The sequence below is a fragment of the Phycomyces blakesleeanus genome (assembly GCF_001638985.1).
Source record: "Phycomyces blakesleeanus NRRL 1555(-) unplaced genomic scaffold PHYBLscaffold_18, whole genome shotgun sequence".
NCBI classification, from domain to species: domain Eukaryota; kingdom Fungi; phylum Mucoromycota; class Mucoromycetes; order Mucorales; family Phycomycetaceae; genus Phycomyces; species Phycomyces blakesleeanus.
Genome location: NW_017265151.1, coordinates 1,042,831 through 1,055,574, shown reverse-complemented (window position 1 = coordinate 1,055,574; position 12,744 = coordinate 1,042,831). Strand labels below are relative to the sequence as shown.

At 35.3% G+C, this 12,744-nt stretch overlaps 5 protein-coding genes across 5 annotated transcripts; 3 read left to right on the top strand and 2 right to left on the bottom strand.

The window, feature by feature from the left end:
• Positions 1-1,279: 1,279 nt before the first annotated feature.
• On the top strand, positions 1,280-1,668 carry PHYBLDRAFT_24286 (hypothetical protein; the record flags this gene model as incomplete). Its single annotated transcript, XM_018439835.1, has 3 exons — positions 1,280-1,370; positions 1,439-1,543; positions 1,613-1,668. 3 exons carry the CDS (start codon positions 1,280-1,282, stop codon positions 1,666-1,668), a joined length of 252 nt encoding a protein of 83 aa, XP_018288731.1.
• Positions 1,669-1,759: 91 nt separating this feature from the next.
• PHYBLDRAFT_182467 (hypothetical protein) lies at positions 1,760-4,447 on the bottom strand. The gene is made up of 7 exons (XM_018438625.1): positions 4,027-4,447; positions 3,704-3,879; positions 3,245-3,514; positions 3,087-3,141; positions 2,831-2,959; positions 2,303-2,762; positions 1,760-2,158 (listed from the first exon to the last, which is right to left on the bottom strand). Exons 1-7 carry the CDS (start codon positions 4,437-4,439, stop codon positions 1,910-1,912), a joined length of 1,752 nt encoding a protein of 583 aa, XP_018288730.1. The 5' UTR covers positions 4,440-4,447; the 3' UTR covers positions 1,760-1,909.
• A 574-nt stretch (positions 4,448-5,021) lies between these two features.
• PHYBLDRAFT_171435 (hypothetical protein) lies at positions 5,022-6,200 on the top strand (the record flags this gene model as incomplete). The annotated part of the gene is made up of 4 exons (XM_018436597.1): positions 5,022-5,096; positions 5,390-5,421; positions 5,790-5,859; positions 5,925-6,200. 4 exons carry the CDS (start codon positions 5,022-5,024, stop codon positions 6,198-6,200), a joined length of 453 nt encoding a protein of 150 aa, XP_018288729.1.
• A 700-nt stretch (positions 6,201-6,900) lies between these two features.
• PHYBLDRAFT_69471 (hypothetical protein) lies at positions 6,901-8,298 on the top strand (the record flags this gene model as incomplete). Its single annotated transcript, XM_018442097.1, has 1 exon — positions 6,901-8,298. The coding sequence occupies one exon, from the start codon at positions 6,901-6,903 to the stop codon at positions 8,296-8,298; it is 1,398 nt and encodes a 465-aa protein (XP_018288728.1).
• Positions 8,299-11,202: 2,904 nt separating this feature from the next.
• On the bottom strand, positions 11,203-12,403 carry PHYBLDRAFT_69472 (hypothetical protein; the record flags this gene model as incomplete). Its single annotated transcript, XM_018442098.1, has 2 exons — positions 11,203-11,608; positions 12,180-12,403. 2 exons carry the CDS (start codon positions 12,401-12,403, stop codon positions 11,203-11,205), a joined length of 630 nt encoding a protein of 209 aa, XP_018288727.1.
• Between the last annotated feature and the right edge of the window lie 341 nt (positions 12,404-12,744).

Below are 12,744 nucleotides of genomic sequence, written 5' to 3'. Positions count from 1 at the left end.
ATGTCATATATGGGTCTTGTGTTCATAATTATAAATCGGTGTCATATCATAGCAAATACTATACTACAAAGATAAAACCTTGGTTGAAAGTATAGCAAATAAAAAGCTATTTATTTTGCATTTATTGTTAATAAAGTACAGATATTCTACTATTAAAAAAAGTCTTTACCAACTGTGCCATGTTTTATTCTGCTTTAAATAAAAGAGGTACCGGTTTATGGAGCAAACAAAACATCAAAAAATGGCACAGGGTAATAAAATAAAAAACGGTTCTCACAGGCAGTGCTGATAGTAATAAAAAAAATCTATATTTGGGCATCAGAAATATTTTATACCTGCTTTTTAGCACGGATGTTTTTTTTTTTTTTTTTTTTTTTTGGGTTTGAAACATATTTGGTACGGACAGACTAAAAAGTTAAAAAAAAGAGTTCAAGCAACCCTGACTGACTAATATTCTTCCATTGTCATTTGGATTGAGAAGAAGAACATGTTTTTGCTAGAAAAGATATTCTATAAGATGCAAGGCCTAGGAAACCCTTCAATAAAAGATTTTCACATAATGAAAGAGATGTTACAATGAGCACAATATTATTTAATACGCTTTTAAACTGTTTTTTGAACTTTTTAGCCTGTACACATCAATTGTTTCTTTTCCGAAAAAAAAATACTTTTAAAAACAGAAGATTATTCTGCTATCGATAGCAGTTTTTCACTACATAGTAAAATTCCGTGAGCACCTCTAGAGTCAGCTTAGGAAATATCACTTTGAGCTCAACTCGAAGCCAATACCGACGGCTAATAAAGTTTTGATCAATTATGCCAAGCTAACAAAAGTCACGCTCGATTGACTGAGCCAATTTGAATGTGATTCCTTAAAGCAAAGAAGACTTTAATAATCAAGCACGCCCAGCTTTCAATGTTCATTCTTGTAATATTCAATACATGAATTTGACATTGTATACAAAGTGTGTCTATGTGCTTCATTTATTATTAATAAACCAAACAATAATAAGAGTGGTGTTTAGTGAATTAGTGGACTAGTAAAGAAGAACCTCACTATATATAATATTTTTTTTAAAAAAATGAAAGAAAGAGTATACAGCCTTTACATGTTTGTACCAAAGGAGTCACGGACCTAAAAGTTCAATGTTTTGAACCACCGCTGATCTCCACATTCACACTGGTACGTAGCAAAGTAGGGAATAAGAAAAAAAAAGAACTACACAAATCTCATTACATCTTCAATCCTATTCCTTTTTTTTTTCGTAACACCAACAGTATGTCACTTGGTCTCGGGCAATTGTTCTACGTTCTTTTATGCTTCATCAATGCCGTCGCAGTTCTGAGTGAAGATAGATTCTTGGCCAAGAGTGAGTACAGCGAGATGCAAAAGTAACGCGCTCTAATAAAATAAAATAAAATGCAAATGAAATTCAAGTCGGATGGAATGCACAGTCAGATGCTGGCTTTGGAAGCGATCAGACGCAATCAATAAAATCCAAGATGGTGAATCTGATATCAGCTGTGCGGACGTTAATGAGAAGTAAGTTCAGGCTCAAGATGGATTCCAAAAAAAAGAGAAAAATGTTGAAACTAAATATTTTTGTTGTAGTTCCTCTCATCGCCATCAATATTATAGTCATTATATATGAGATAATCTTGGGGTAGTATGAATAATCGTGTAATACCAAATAAAAGCAACACAAACGCAAGGAGAAAGAGAAAAAGAAAGAAAGAAAGAAAGCAAACATCTTTTTTTACACCAATATATTTATGTTTATAAAAAAATAAGGGCTTTGATTTGTTGGAAAAAAAAGTATTTCTATGTGTCATGAAACAAGAAGAAGAAGAGAAAGAGGAGGAATAAGAAGAAGAAGATGAAGAAGGAAATTATGGGTGATTTTACTGTTTAATGATGAAAAGATTCACCAAGAGGTCTGTTTTCGGGATCTCCAGAAACCTGACCAAGTCCAATTAAACACCAGAAGGATAAACTCTTTGTACGATCATCGTCCATGCGGATAGATGAGTTTGCTTTTTTGGATCCACTGAAACTGTCATCAGGATCAATGTCATCCAGATCCATTTCTATGTCACCAGAAGATACATCCATTCGACCATCATCAGCCTTGTAGTGGTATGTAACAAGCAAAGGAAACTAAGCACGTCAAATGTTAATATCCTCTTTTATCCTCCTTTTCTCCTTCTTTTTAAACAAAAGTCTTCCTGTTTTATTTCCATTCTAGTACCAATCAATAATAACAGTAGTAATGTTAAAAATTCAAGGAGAAAAAAATCTTACCTTGAATTCACCATACTGTTCGGGAACAACTTCCACAACCACACTCGTGTAATTGTTACGCCTATCATATACACCACTACTCCATCCTGCAGATGCTCCTCCAGCAGACGCTCCTCCTCCGGACGAAATTCCAGCTGTTCCTCCGTAGCTTGCTTTACGTGTTGACCCATTCGAGTACAACTCATCATCGTATTCAATCGTTTCGTTGTAAGCACCAACAGTAAAATGAGGGGACAAGATTGTAACTTTTCCCATCATTTTGGTATTTGTCTTTTCTGGTATTTGTGGTCCTTCGGAATCTGTAGCAGATTTGCGACGCATTTGGGGTGTAGCCAATGTAATACTCATTTCTTCATAGAGGGGGTTGGTAAACTTTAATACAAATTGAGTTGGAACACCAAGTTGTAGAAGCCATGGTTTCCTTGGCATTTTGACAATAGTGATGTTTGGTATATAATTCCTATAATGATACTATTAGTTGTCTACATTATTTTTTTCATTATCATTTAAAGATCATTAGGTTCTTACATGGCCACTAGTTTTATTTTGAACCGAGTGGCCTGGGCTTTTTGCTCGGGTTTGATCAGGATGTGTCGACATGTACGGCATCGTTTTGATCTCTTAATGCAAAGGTGAATTCTTTGGGGGTGTATCTTGCTATACACACACATTCACACAGGATTTTATTATTCAGTGCCTTTATTTTTTTTAAAATAATAATAATAATACTAATACTAATACTAATACTAATACTAATGCTCATTTAATATTAACTGTAATTTACCTAAGTTGGTACGGTTGATCATGTAGCTGCGTGAATCTTTGACTTAGTGTAGATACTATCCAAAAACAAAAAACAAAATACATATGAAAGGATCAGCCACACTAAACATGTTTCCCCTATCTATCTTGCAAGCTTGCCTTGATCGACAGTTCGCAGACTGAACATGCTATTGAGTGTCTTTGTATCATCATCGAGGATCTGAACACTGGGTACATAAGGTTCAATGACATCTTTCTTTCCTTGTGCCTGTGTATCACCCGAGAATTGTCCACCCATCATCTTGTTGAATGCACCCGTGTTTGAAAACGACATGAAGCTCGTCGGCAAGGCAGGGGGTGCATTTGCACGCAAGTATTTTTCAAAATGTTCTTTCAAATGATCAAACTCTTTGGCATCTGGTAGGGCTTCTTCATTCTTTTGTAGCTGTACTATATGTAGATATACACAAACACGCATAAAAATGAATTTATGAGACTAATATAATATATTATAATAATTTATCTGAAAAAATAAACGAAATATAAATTGATCATACAATATATATATATATCCTTGATACTAAGACTAATAGTAATAAAAATATTGATTAAGAAACATAATTGAGAAAGTCCACTTGCATGCTAAACTGGTTGGTTTTTCGAATGTCATGCCAATTTCTTGTGAATTCCAGCGACAGACATTACAAGCTAAGAAATAAGGACCTGCTGCAGCCGGAACCGTGGCTGATTCCTGTGCAGCTACAACAGACAGTGTATTTTGGCAAATTGGGCACTGGAAACAGTTACGAGCACATCTATGGTAGTGTCAATCAATCGAAAAACTTTATTATATCTATCTCGATCTCCTCTCTCTCTCTCTCTTTCATCTTATTGACTTTATTTGTATGTATTATATATATATCTGTGTTTGTTTGTGTGTGTACATATTCACACTTATATACCTGTTTTTTTCACTCTTTACACTCGCAGTTGGTACCTCAAAAAGACAGTTTGGACAATAGTACGATACAATTTCGTCTTGAACGCAGGATGGGCACCGGATTTGATGACAGTCCTCGCAGAAATAGAGACGCGAGAGTGGATAAACATAGTTTGATGCCTGGGCTGAAAGAAGATGTTGGCCAGTTACTGTTGCTGTTGTTGATGATGCCCCGACATCAGTTCCTGTGGAGCTACTCCGAGATAGATGAATGGGATCATTTACAGTCAGGAACTGAGATTTCTCTTCAAATGAGGTGTCTTTTTTGACGGAAGGTTCGATCGATCGACGTCCATTGTGGCTGTCAGAGTAACTAGTGAAGTCTGGACAATCGCAATAGTAATGCACAAATGGAATCGGCTCAGGATTGGACATGATGCTCTTTCAACTCGACAAGACCCAAGCAAGAACCAAAAAAAAAAAAAAACCAAAAAAGAAAAATCGAGAGGAAAAGGGTCTTTTCTTGCTATATTTGGCGTGTGATTATGTCAATTTGAAATTCTAATATAGTAATTGTGACATGGACGGATTGTAGCTTTGAGTGACATCACAATATTCTAGAAAGATGTAAAAAAGAAGAAAAAGTAAGAAAGAAAGAATTGCCTTGAATGTAGCCCTCTGGTTTTGTTCTTTAGCTATTTTTTCTGGTACAGGTTATAAATGAGAGTTAATAATAACGCAAGTATGTAAAAAAAAAAAACAAAAAAAAAAGAATTTGACTTTATTGAGTTTTGGATTATTTTGTCAAAAATTAAATAAATCAATGAATATTACTTTTTAAACCAAGGAGGAAGAGGTTTGAATTTATATATATATATATACTTGAAATGAATTCCTCTTATTTCAACATATTGTATATGATATGTATCTATAGATTTATCAAGTAAAGAAAAGGAAAAGAGATATATAGGAGCATTGGCCTGTTTAGCAACTTATAAAAACATAGATACATACAAGATGGCTGTGATTAAGCCGACGATCTGGAAAGCCCAGATCATAGATAGGAAAGGTATGAAAGACGTTGGATTGTGGGTTAGGATACATTCATATATTTCTGATTAAAAAAGAATTATATGTGTGTGTGTGTGTGTATTTAAACCCTATTTATCAAATTGCCACAAAACAAGACATATAGGAGAAAGAAAGAAAGAGAGAGAGAGAGAGAGTTCAATAGTATAGAACAAATGGTGTGATTCCAGACCAGCAAATGAACACCACGTTCATAGCATTCTTCGCTATAGTCTTGGATAATCCTTGTAAAATACAAACACACACATACATACACACATATATATATATGTGTGTGTGTGTATTTGCTTAAACAGATTAAGATCACAAACTACAACAGCTTAGTTATGTAAATTTATATTGATTGGCCTTTAGTGTTCCCTTGAATAGACGAATTATCGGTTTTAAGCAGTTGTGGTTATATCAAGGAGAAATGGGATTAAATAATATGTGTGTACATACATATATATGACTCAATTTCTTTATTGAAATGACTTGGTAATTTATACCATTGTAAGTATATATCCAACTGAATACAATTGACTGTAATCGAATTGTATTATAATTATAATTATAATTACAATTACAATTACAATTACAATTACAATTACAATTACAATTACAGATTATTGTACAAATATATTTTAGTTACTCATAAGAATGTGTGGATGTGTATGAAAAAAGCAAGTCTCCGTGAATGGGATCTGTGTTACATAGGACAACCCAGTCTTTAAATAATCATTCAACGGCCGGAGAGCAGGGATGGTTCCGGTCAAAATGGGCCAAGGTGATAATAGTCATCATTACGAAAGCAATAGGATAAAATAAAGGATATTTCTTTTATTGCAGCAGAGTAAAGGAAGTCCAAAGCAAAAATCAGAACAGAGGCAAAGAAAAGTTAAGAGAATCCTTATACTGCTGAGGATATCACAGTTCCTGCATGCACATGCGCAGGGTAGAATTGGAAGTTTGTCTTGGAGAACTTTTAATGAAAGGAACATATTTTTGATTGTCTGGACCATCGCAATCGCACCTTATCCTTTGGGGACATGCTTTGTTGCCATTCAAGCTGGAACAGAAGCCAAAGCTACCCTTTCTTTTTTAGATCCATGCGTGGGCGCATGGTAAACATGTCGTTTGCACAAGTCATATAAATAAACAAAAAGGTAAACTAACCAACCAAGAAAGCAAGCAAGCCTGCCATGCAAACAAGTTTCGGAGGAAGGAAATAAAGTAGAAGAGAGTTAATTTGTATCTGTATTTGTATTTGTATTATAATTACTGTAATCATAATTATAATAGATACAAATTGACTCCTTGGAAAACCTTAACACATGCCTTGGAACCAAGCTTGAATGCCTCTTATTTCTTATATTTCTCTTTTGGTCAAGAGGTAGATAGCATATCGCTATATTTATGAAAGAACAAAAATATCAAAAAAAAATCAGCAAGGTCAATATTCTATATGAAATCTCTATGGCAGATGTCAAGAGGACTGGAATGCGAAATTGACTGAGTGGACTTCATTCTATCACTTTTTTTTTTTAATATTATTACTTTAAAGGCCCTTTTTTGTCTTTTTTTTTTGAGCACAGAATATATATAATAAAAAGGAGCCCCCACATATCAACCCCCCAGTCTTTCCTTTTACTACCCATGCCCTGTATATAGAAAGTGTACCCCCCCCCTCCCCCAGAATTCAGGCAATTAATAATGCCATCGTCTATATTAGATCTTCAAACAAACAAATATATAAACTCCCTCACACTTACACAGCCACTCTCTTCTTTTTTCTTCTCTTCTACTTCTACCTCTACTAATAATCTCCATGCCACCGCACCTCTTACATCCCAGACCTTCTCACTCCCAGACTAGATTCTGCCCGGGTGTCAAACTCGCTCCTCCAATTCACCATGTCACTATCATCGGCTTTGAAAGGCGTTCAGATCAGAAGATATGGTTCTTGATCGACGTAGATCCCCAGCAAGCTGACCCCCAAAACAACACAGCTGGCTCTCGAAATTTGGCTCGCAAGTCCTACACCATTGCCCGCCGCTACGAAGACTTTTCTCACTTTTCCCAAAGCCTGCAAACAACCTTCTCGCCTGCACGCCCTCCCTTGAGCAGTATCGGCCGCAACTCGCGTCAAAAATCAGCACAAAATCAAGACACACTGGTCTTACCAAAAATCAAGGGTCGTATCCAAATTCTTCCCAATAAACAAATCCATATCCAGCGCCGAGCAGAGCTCGAGCGCTTTGTAGATGCCCTGTTTCAACTTCCAACTTCTATCACCCAATCTCTTCTTGTTCTCGAGTTTTTTGGACTTCAAAAAGCAGATACCGAAGAGCAACTCTGGCGGGACCAGCAATCTTCAAAATTAACAAAGCCAACCCCCAAAGAACCAAAGCGTCGACTGGTACGATCTAGCTCTGTTGGCCAGGTTAAATCAGTCGCCTCTGGACTCCCCAAATCAGTTTCTCAACCCAATCTCAGACAACCTCCTATAACTCCAATCTCACTTGCCACACTACCTGTAAAGTCAGCGACTCACCCACTACACTCACTTCACCCCTTATCCTTACCTTTGCCTTTACCCTCGCGGTGGAAACGTCTGCGATGTCCTTCAATTCGTGGTCCAATGCCTGTTTCCACTACCTCGACCACCTCAACATCTTCCGTCGCCTCCACATCTTCTCTGTCCTTATTTTGCACCCAGGCAGCAACAGTAATTCTGCCATGGAATAACCGCGCTACGCCTTCAATTGTTCCATTATCAACGCCGGCCATGGCAAGCAGCACAAGCACAAGCAGTAGCTGTGCCAGTATACATACTTCCTGCAGCACAAATACATGCAGCACAGTCAACACTAGCGCATCTCCAAGTCCTTCACACAGCACCAACGGATCTCCATCTTTAAGGACCATCAAGATCAAAGTGGTATATGATGCCGATAATATTATCGTCATTCAAGTACCACGTTCTATCGATCTAAAGGAGCTTCAGCAGCGTATTTCCCAAAAGTTGGCCGACCCTGGCATGGGAGGCATAGTGCTGGACAAGGACCCTCACCTGTTGTTTAATCACACACGGTCATCAGCTTCTTCTACTTATCAGGAAGACATTTCTGGCACAGATACTATCATTGGTGACCAAAGTGATTGGACTTTGGCTATGCATACCCAATGGCATGACCTGGACAAGGTTACACTGCGTTGTGTATAGACGCAATGTACATATTTCAACTTCTATTGTACATAACATTTTCGCCCATTCATTCATTCATTCATTCATTCATTCATTCATTCTCTTTATTATCATTTTTATTATCATTTCATATTTCGATCCATGTCTTCTTCTTTCTTTCTTCTTCTTTTTCTTCTTTTTTTTTCTTTTTTTTTTCGATCTGAAATTTAGATGATCTATTTATTTCTGGACAAATAAAACCTTTGATTGAGACAATTTCTACCTTCTAATTAAGACGATTTCTTTTTTGCACAGCGTAACTCAAACAAATTAACAGAAACATATTAGACACTTGATGCAAATTATCAGTTTTTATTCCTTCCTTTCTGTCAATGATATTTTGATTACACTATATTAACAAGACACTCAATATACGTGCATTTGTTTTTGATAATTTCATTGAAAAAAAAGGACTATACTGATAATTTATTTGGTCATTAATGAGACCCTGCTGATTTTTATTGTCGTTGTTGTTGTTGTACTAACATTGGAACAAGACTCTTCTTCTTCTTTTACGCTATCACAAGCTTTGGAAATACTTGTAGATCCGATAGATCTATCTATCTAATTAATTAATATGTTTCCCTTGTTAGGAAATCAATCGCAGTCATCTAAAGTATTTGAAGTGCAATATTAATATCGCTGGTGCGGGTACCTATTGTCATCATAGTTAGTAATGGTCCAGATTGTGTTTGGTCGTGCCGTCAAAGTGTTTATCAGAAGATACCTAGAGATCTGCAGGGCAAAATGGATGCTTAAAACATCGAACTTTGAACATATTTGTCTTAACTGGGACATGCCGTTATGTGTATAATAATACTAATAATACTGATAGTAATAAAGCCATTGATTTAATACTCTGCCAACTGTGCAATGTAGACACTAAATTAAATGCCAATATTTCTTTCCTTTTTTTCTCGAGTGTTGGAGGGCAGGTGATAGGCTGAAGCGTGCTAGGTCAAAACTCAGGTCCAAAATATCTGTTAATTAATATACTACTACTGTAGACCTTTTTTATGCTTTAATGCAAGCCAAAAGCATACGATTTATTATTGTATGCTTTGAACACATAAGCAATTTTGGTATACAAACAGTTAAAGTATAATAAGAATAATTAATCGAGTTAAATCCCTCAATATGAACATGAAGACTAGGTAACTTAGAGTGTAAGTTTATTCAATTTACATAAATCATTTAATGTCTTTCTAATAGAAAGTACTCTATTTAGCATTGATGGTCCAAATAAATCACTGCTAGTTAATCATTCGAAAAATAATAACAATTTCACCAAATTACAGCTCTTCTTTTTTCTCGGAAACCTGAAATTATATAGCATACCTTAGTTGGCCATGTTAATATTAAAAGTGAAAGTAAAAAAGCATGTGATAATTAGTACCAATGTCAAAGTTGTCATATATATAAATGGTAGACTTCTCTAGGACAGGCATTAAGCAAGACGTACATTTTTTCTTAAAAAAAAAAACTTTAAAAGTCAGAGCAGACAGGACCACTATCAGACGTTAAGAGTATGTTTCCCGCTTTATCTTGTGTAAATCAAACAACATAAGAAAGAGGCTCATATTACCTGTTTAGAGCAGAGAATACGTAATTTTTTTTTTACTACAACTTACTTCCATTTCGATAGTAGTATTTCTATGAAAGGTTGTCATTAGGGATATATTGCGCACAAGTCAACTGGAAGACTTATTGTTCCAGACATGAATTCATCGTGAGATCTTCAGTCAACGTAACCAAATTACACCTAAGTTTAACATATGCCCAACATTTGTATACTTATTATTATTATCCTTATTTGCAATATAACTTTCTTTAAGATTTCCAAAGAGTTACATTCACTAGCTACTATAAAACTAGACGTGGTTTATGTTATATTATCGAGTTTAATGAATGAAGATTACTCGTTGTCCTAGTAACAAACCTTCAGGCACATTTCACAAAATCATCCGTCAAAACCAAAAGATAGCACTTAAAAAAATATAGAGATTTAACATATTTTTGGTGGAATTTTAAAAGCTTACGTTTATATATATAAAGGAGAGTATGTCGTTAATAATTTATGCATTGAATTTACTCTTATTTTTTCATACAGGCATAAGAACAGGAGAGTTCCTCAAAAAGGTCTGGTAAGTGGCCAATAAATTTAGATTTTCACGTTAGTTTGAGCCTCGTTAAAAACTACTACTACTCCTATAGATATGGTCACACTAAATTATATATATATAGTGTAAAACTGTTAGTTCACAAGGGTATCAGTATATGGTAATCACGTACATAATATCACATAGTCACAAGGAGCGTTTTTCTCCTTTTCTCTTTCTCTCTCTTTCGTATTTCACCAACTTCTTTAAAGAAGTACATTTGATTTTTAAAACATACTTAAAACATACTGTGCCCCATTTTTAAAAGCTAAAGAGGTGTTTGTTTTTTGAAGCGTCGATATAATTTTTGAATGTTTTATCAATGAATATGAGGCTGGTTTGGTACAGTCATACTTGTGAAAATTGGCGGGTTTTAAAAGACACTGTCGATTACTAAAAAAGCAATCGTCGGTAACTAAAATAAGAATCGAAAAAATAAAATCTATCTGTCGGTTCTACACTGAGATAATTGTCGGTTTTTTATACCAACTTGTCGACATAAGGACATGTTATTTTTTTTAAAGATAGTTGTATTGTTATTAAAATGGAGTTTTATTATAACAGTTTATTATCTGACGTTTAGAATGGCTGGCGAAGCCATAAAGGTCACTGATAAGAACTTCATTACAAGCGTCAGCAATTCTACACGATAGATTCTCTTCAGTCCTCAATCGGTGGCGTTTCAATTTGCCCTTCACGATTGCCCAAAACTGCTCAATAGGATTTAGCTTAGGAGAGTACGAGGAAGGTACATCACACGGTAACGTCTGCTTTCAACCTCTCTTTTCATTGAATCCAATTTATGTATGGAAGCATTGTCCATAACAATATAACTTCCCTTTAAGCTATGATCAAAGTCCATTACATCTAGCAGTTCATTAATAAACTTGATGAAGTGGGCGGTATTTGTACCTTTTGATACGGGTTTAGCATTGTCGTCAATATTCTCATCCTCTTCTACATTTGTTTTTTCATTAACAATATCTGAGAATGCTCGTTTCTTGCCATTATTGATCTTTTTAATCTTTTTATTCTGAGAGCTTCTATCGGATTTAAGTGGCGGCTTTTTCAATACTACATGAAGTACACTAGAGGCATGAATTGGGACAATTATTGTATGGGATGGTGGCCTTGATTTTGGCACATGGGACAATGGCAAGAGTTTCTCTCACTGATCTTGCCCAACTGTTTCGCATGTTAATACTGAAACCTGTCTCGTCTATAAACACACAATTATTTGTGTAATCTAGATTTGTATCTTTCCATTCCATAAACCACTGTTTCCTTGTATTCAAATTCTCAATAGAATTTCTTTTTTTCGGCCTCACATGTAGGTCTATTTACACTGATATGCATGTTGTTCTTCAAATAGTGGTTTATTCGTGATACAGAGATCGAAAAGGCTTCAAGCTGCGTAGTCAAGCCATCTATGATATCCTCAGTAACGACTTGAGGGTCTTGTTAAATTAAACGTTCTATATGCTCTTCTTGTTTGGCAGTGATGAAGCTTTTTGGGCCAATGTTGGCCGTCTTTCTATATGGAACTTCCCACTCGTTTGGTAGCTCTTCTACCATCTTTCCGCCGTGCGTGGATTGATGGCGAGCTACTTTGAAAACTTGGCAATATTGCCTCGTTCTTCAGGTGCTTCTATCATTAGGTCTATAAAATTTTCTCATTCTTTGTCGGTATAGATATTGTACTTTTTAGTCGATTGAACGACATTTATTTCCTTAGAATTTTTCTCTTGAATGGCTCTTTCAATAAGCTTTAGAGCTAGATATTCCCTTTGATTTGTAATCGTCTCAAGAACAATGTTGGGATCTGCAATTTCAGTTAAGATGCCCTCCATTGGATAAAAAAAATTTTCTCTTTGTTCATTAAAGTCGCTATCTTGCCCATCTTCATAAAAAATAGACTTTGTCATTTGTAGGTCTTAAAAAAAAGAAATAAAACTTCGCAAAGCTGCTATGCCTTTCAAAAAATTACATGAACTCATATGATTAAATGAGTTAAAAAAACCGATAATTATCTCAGTGTAGAACCGACAAATACAGGATTTTAACCTAAAACGAGACGGCTGCAAAATTCTTTAGAGACCATTGCAAATTTCCCAAGAGACATCCGTAAATTTTTACTAGACCATTTCCATAACCATATTGGGCATTTTTCATTAGATTATTACATATAAAAGGTTAATATTTTCATAGGAAGAATGGATTGCACAAATTATCAACCCATAATTGAATTTTATCCTGAAAGTGAAGC

Coding starts and splice junctions, on each gene's coding strand:
- PHYBLDRAFT_182467 (XM_018438625.1), bottom strand. CDS start 4,439: ATGTCCAATCCTGAGCCGATTCCATTTGTGCATTACTATTGCGATTGT. Junction 2,960..3,086: donor GATCAACCGTACCAACTTAG/GTAAATTACAGT, acceptor GTGTGTGTATAG/CAAGATACACCCCCAAAGAA. Junction 2,763..2,830: donor AAAATAAAACTAGTGGCCAT/GTAAGAACCTAA, acceptor GTATCATTATAG/GAATTATATACCAAACATCA.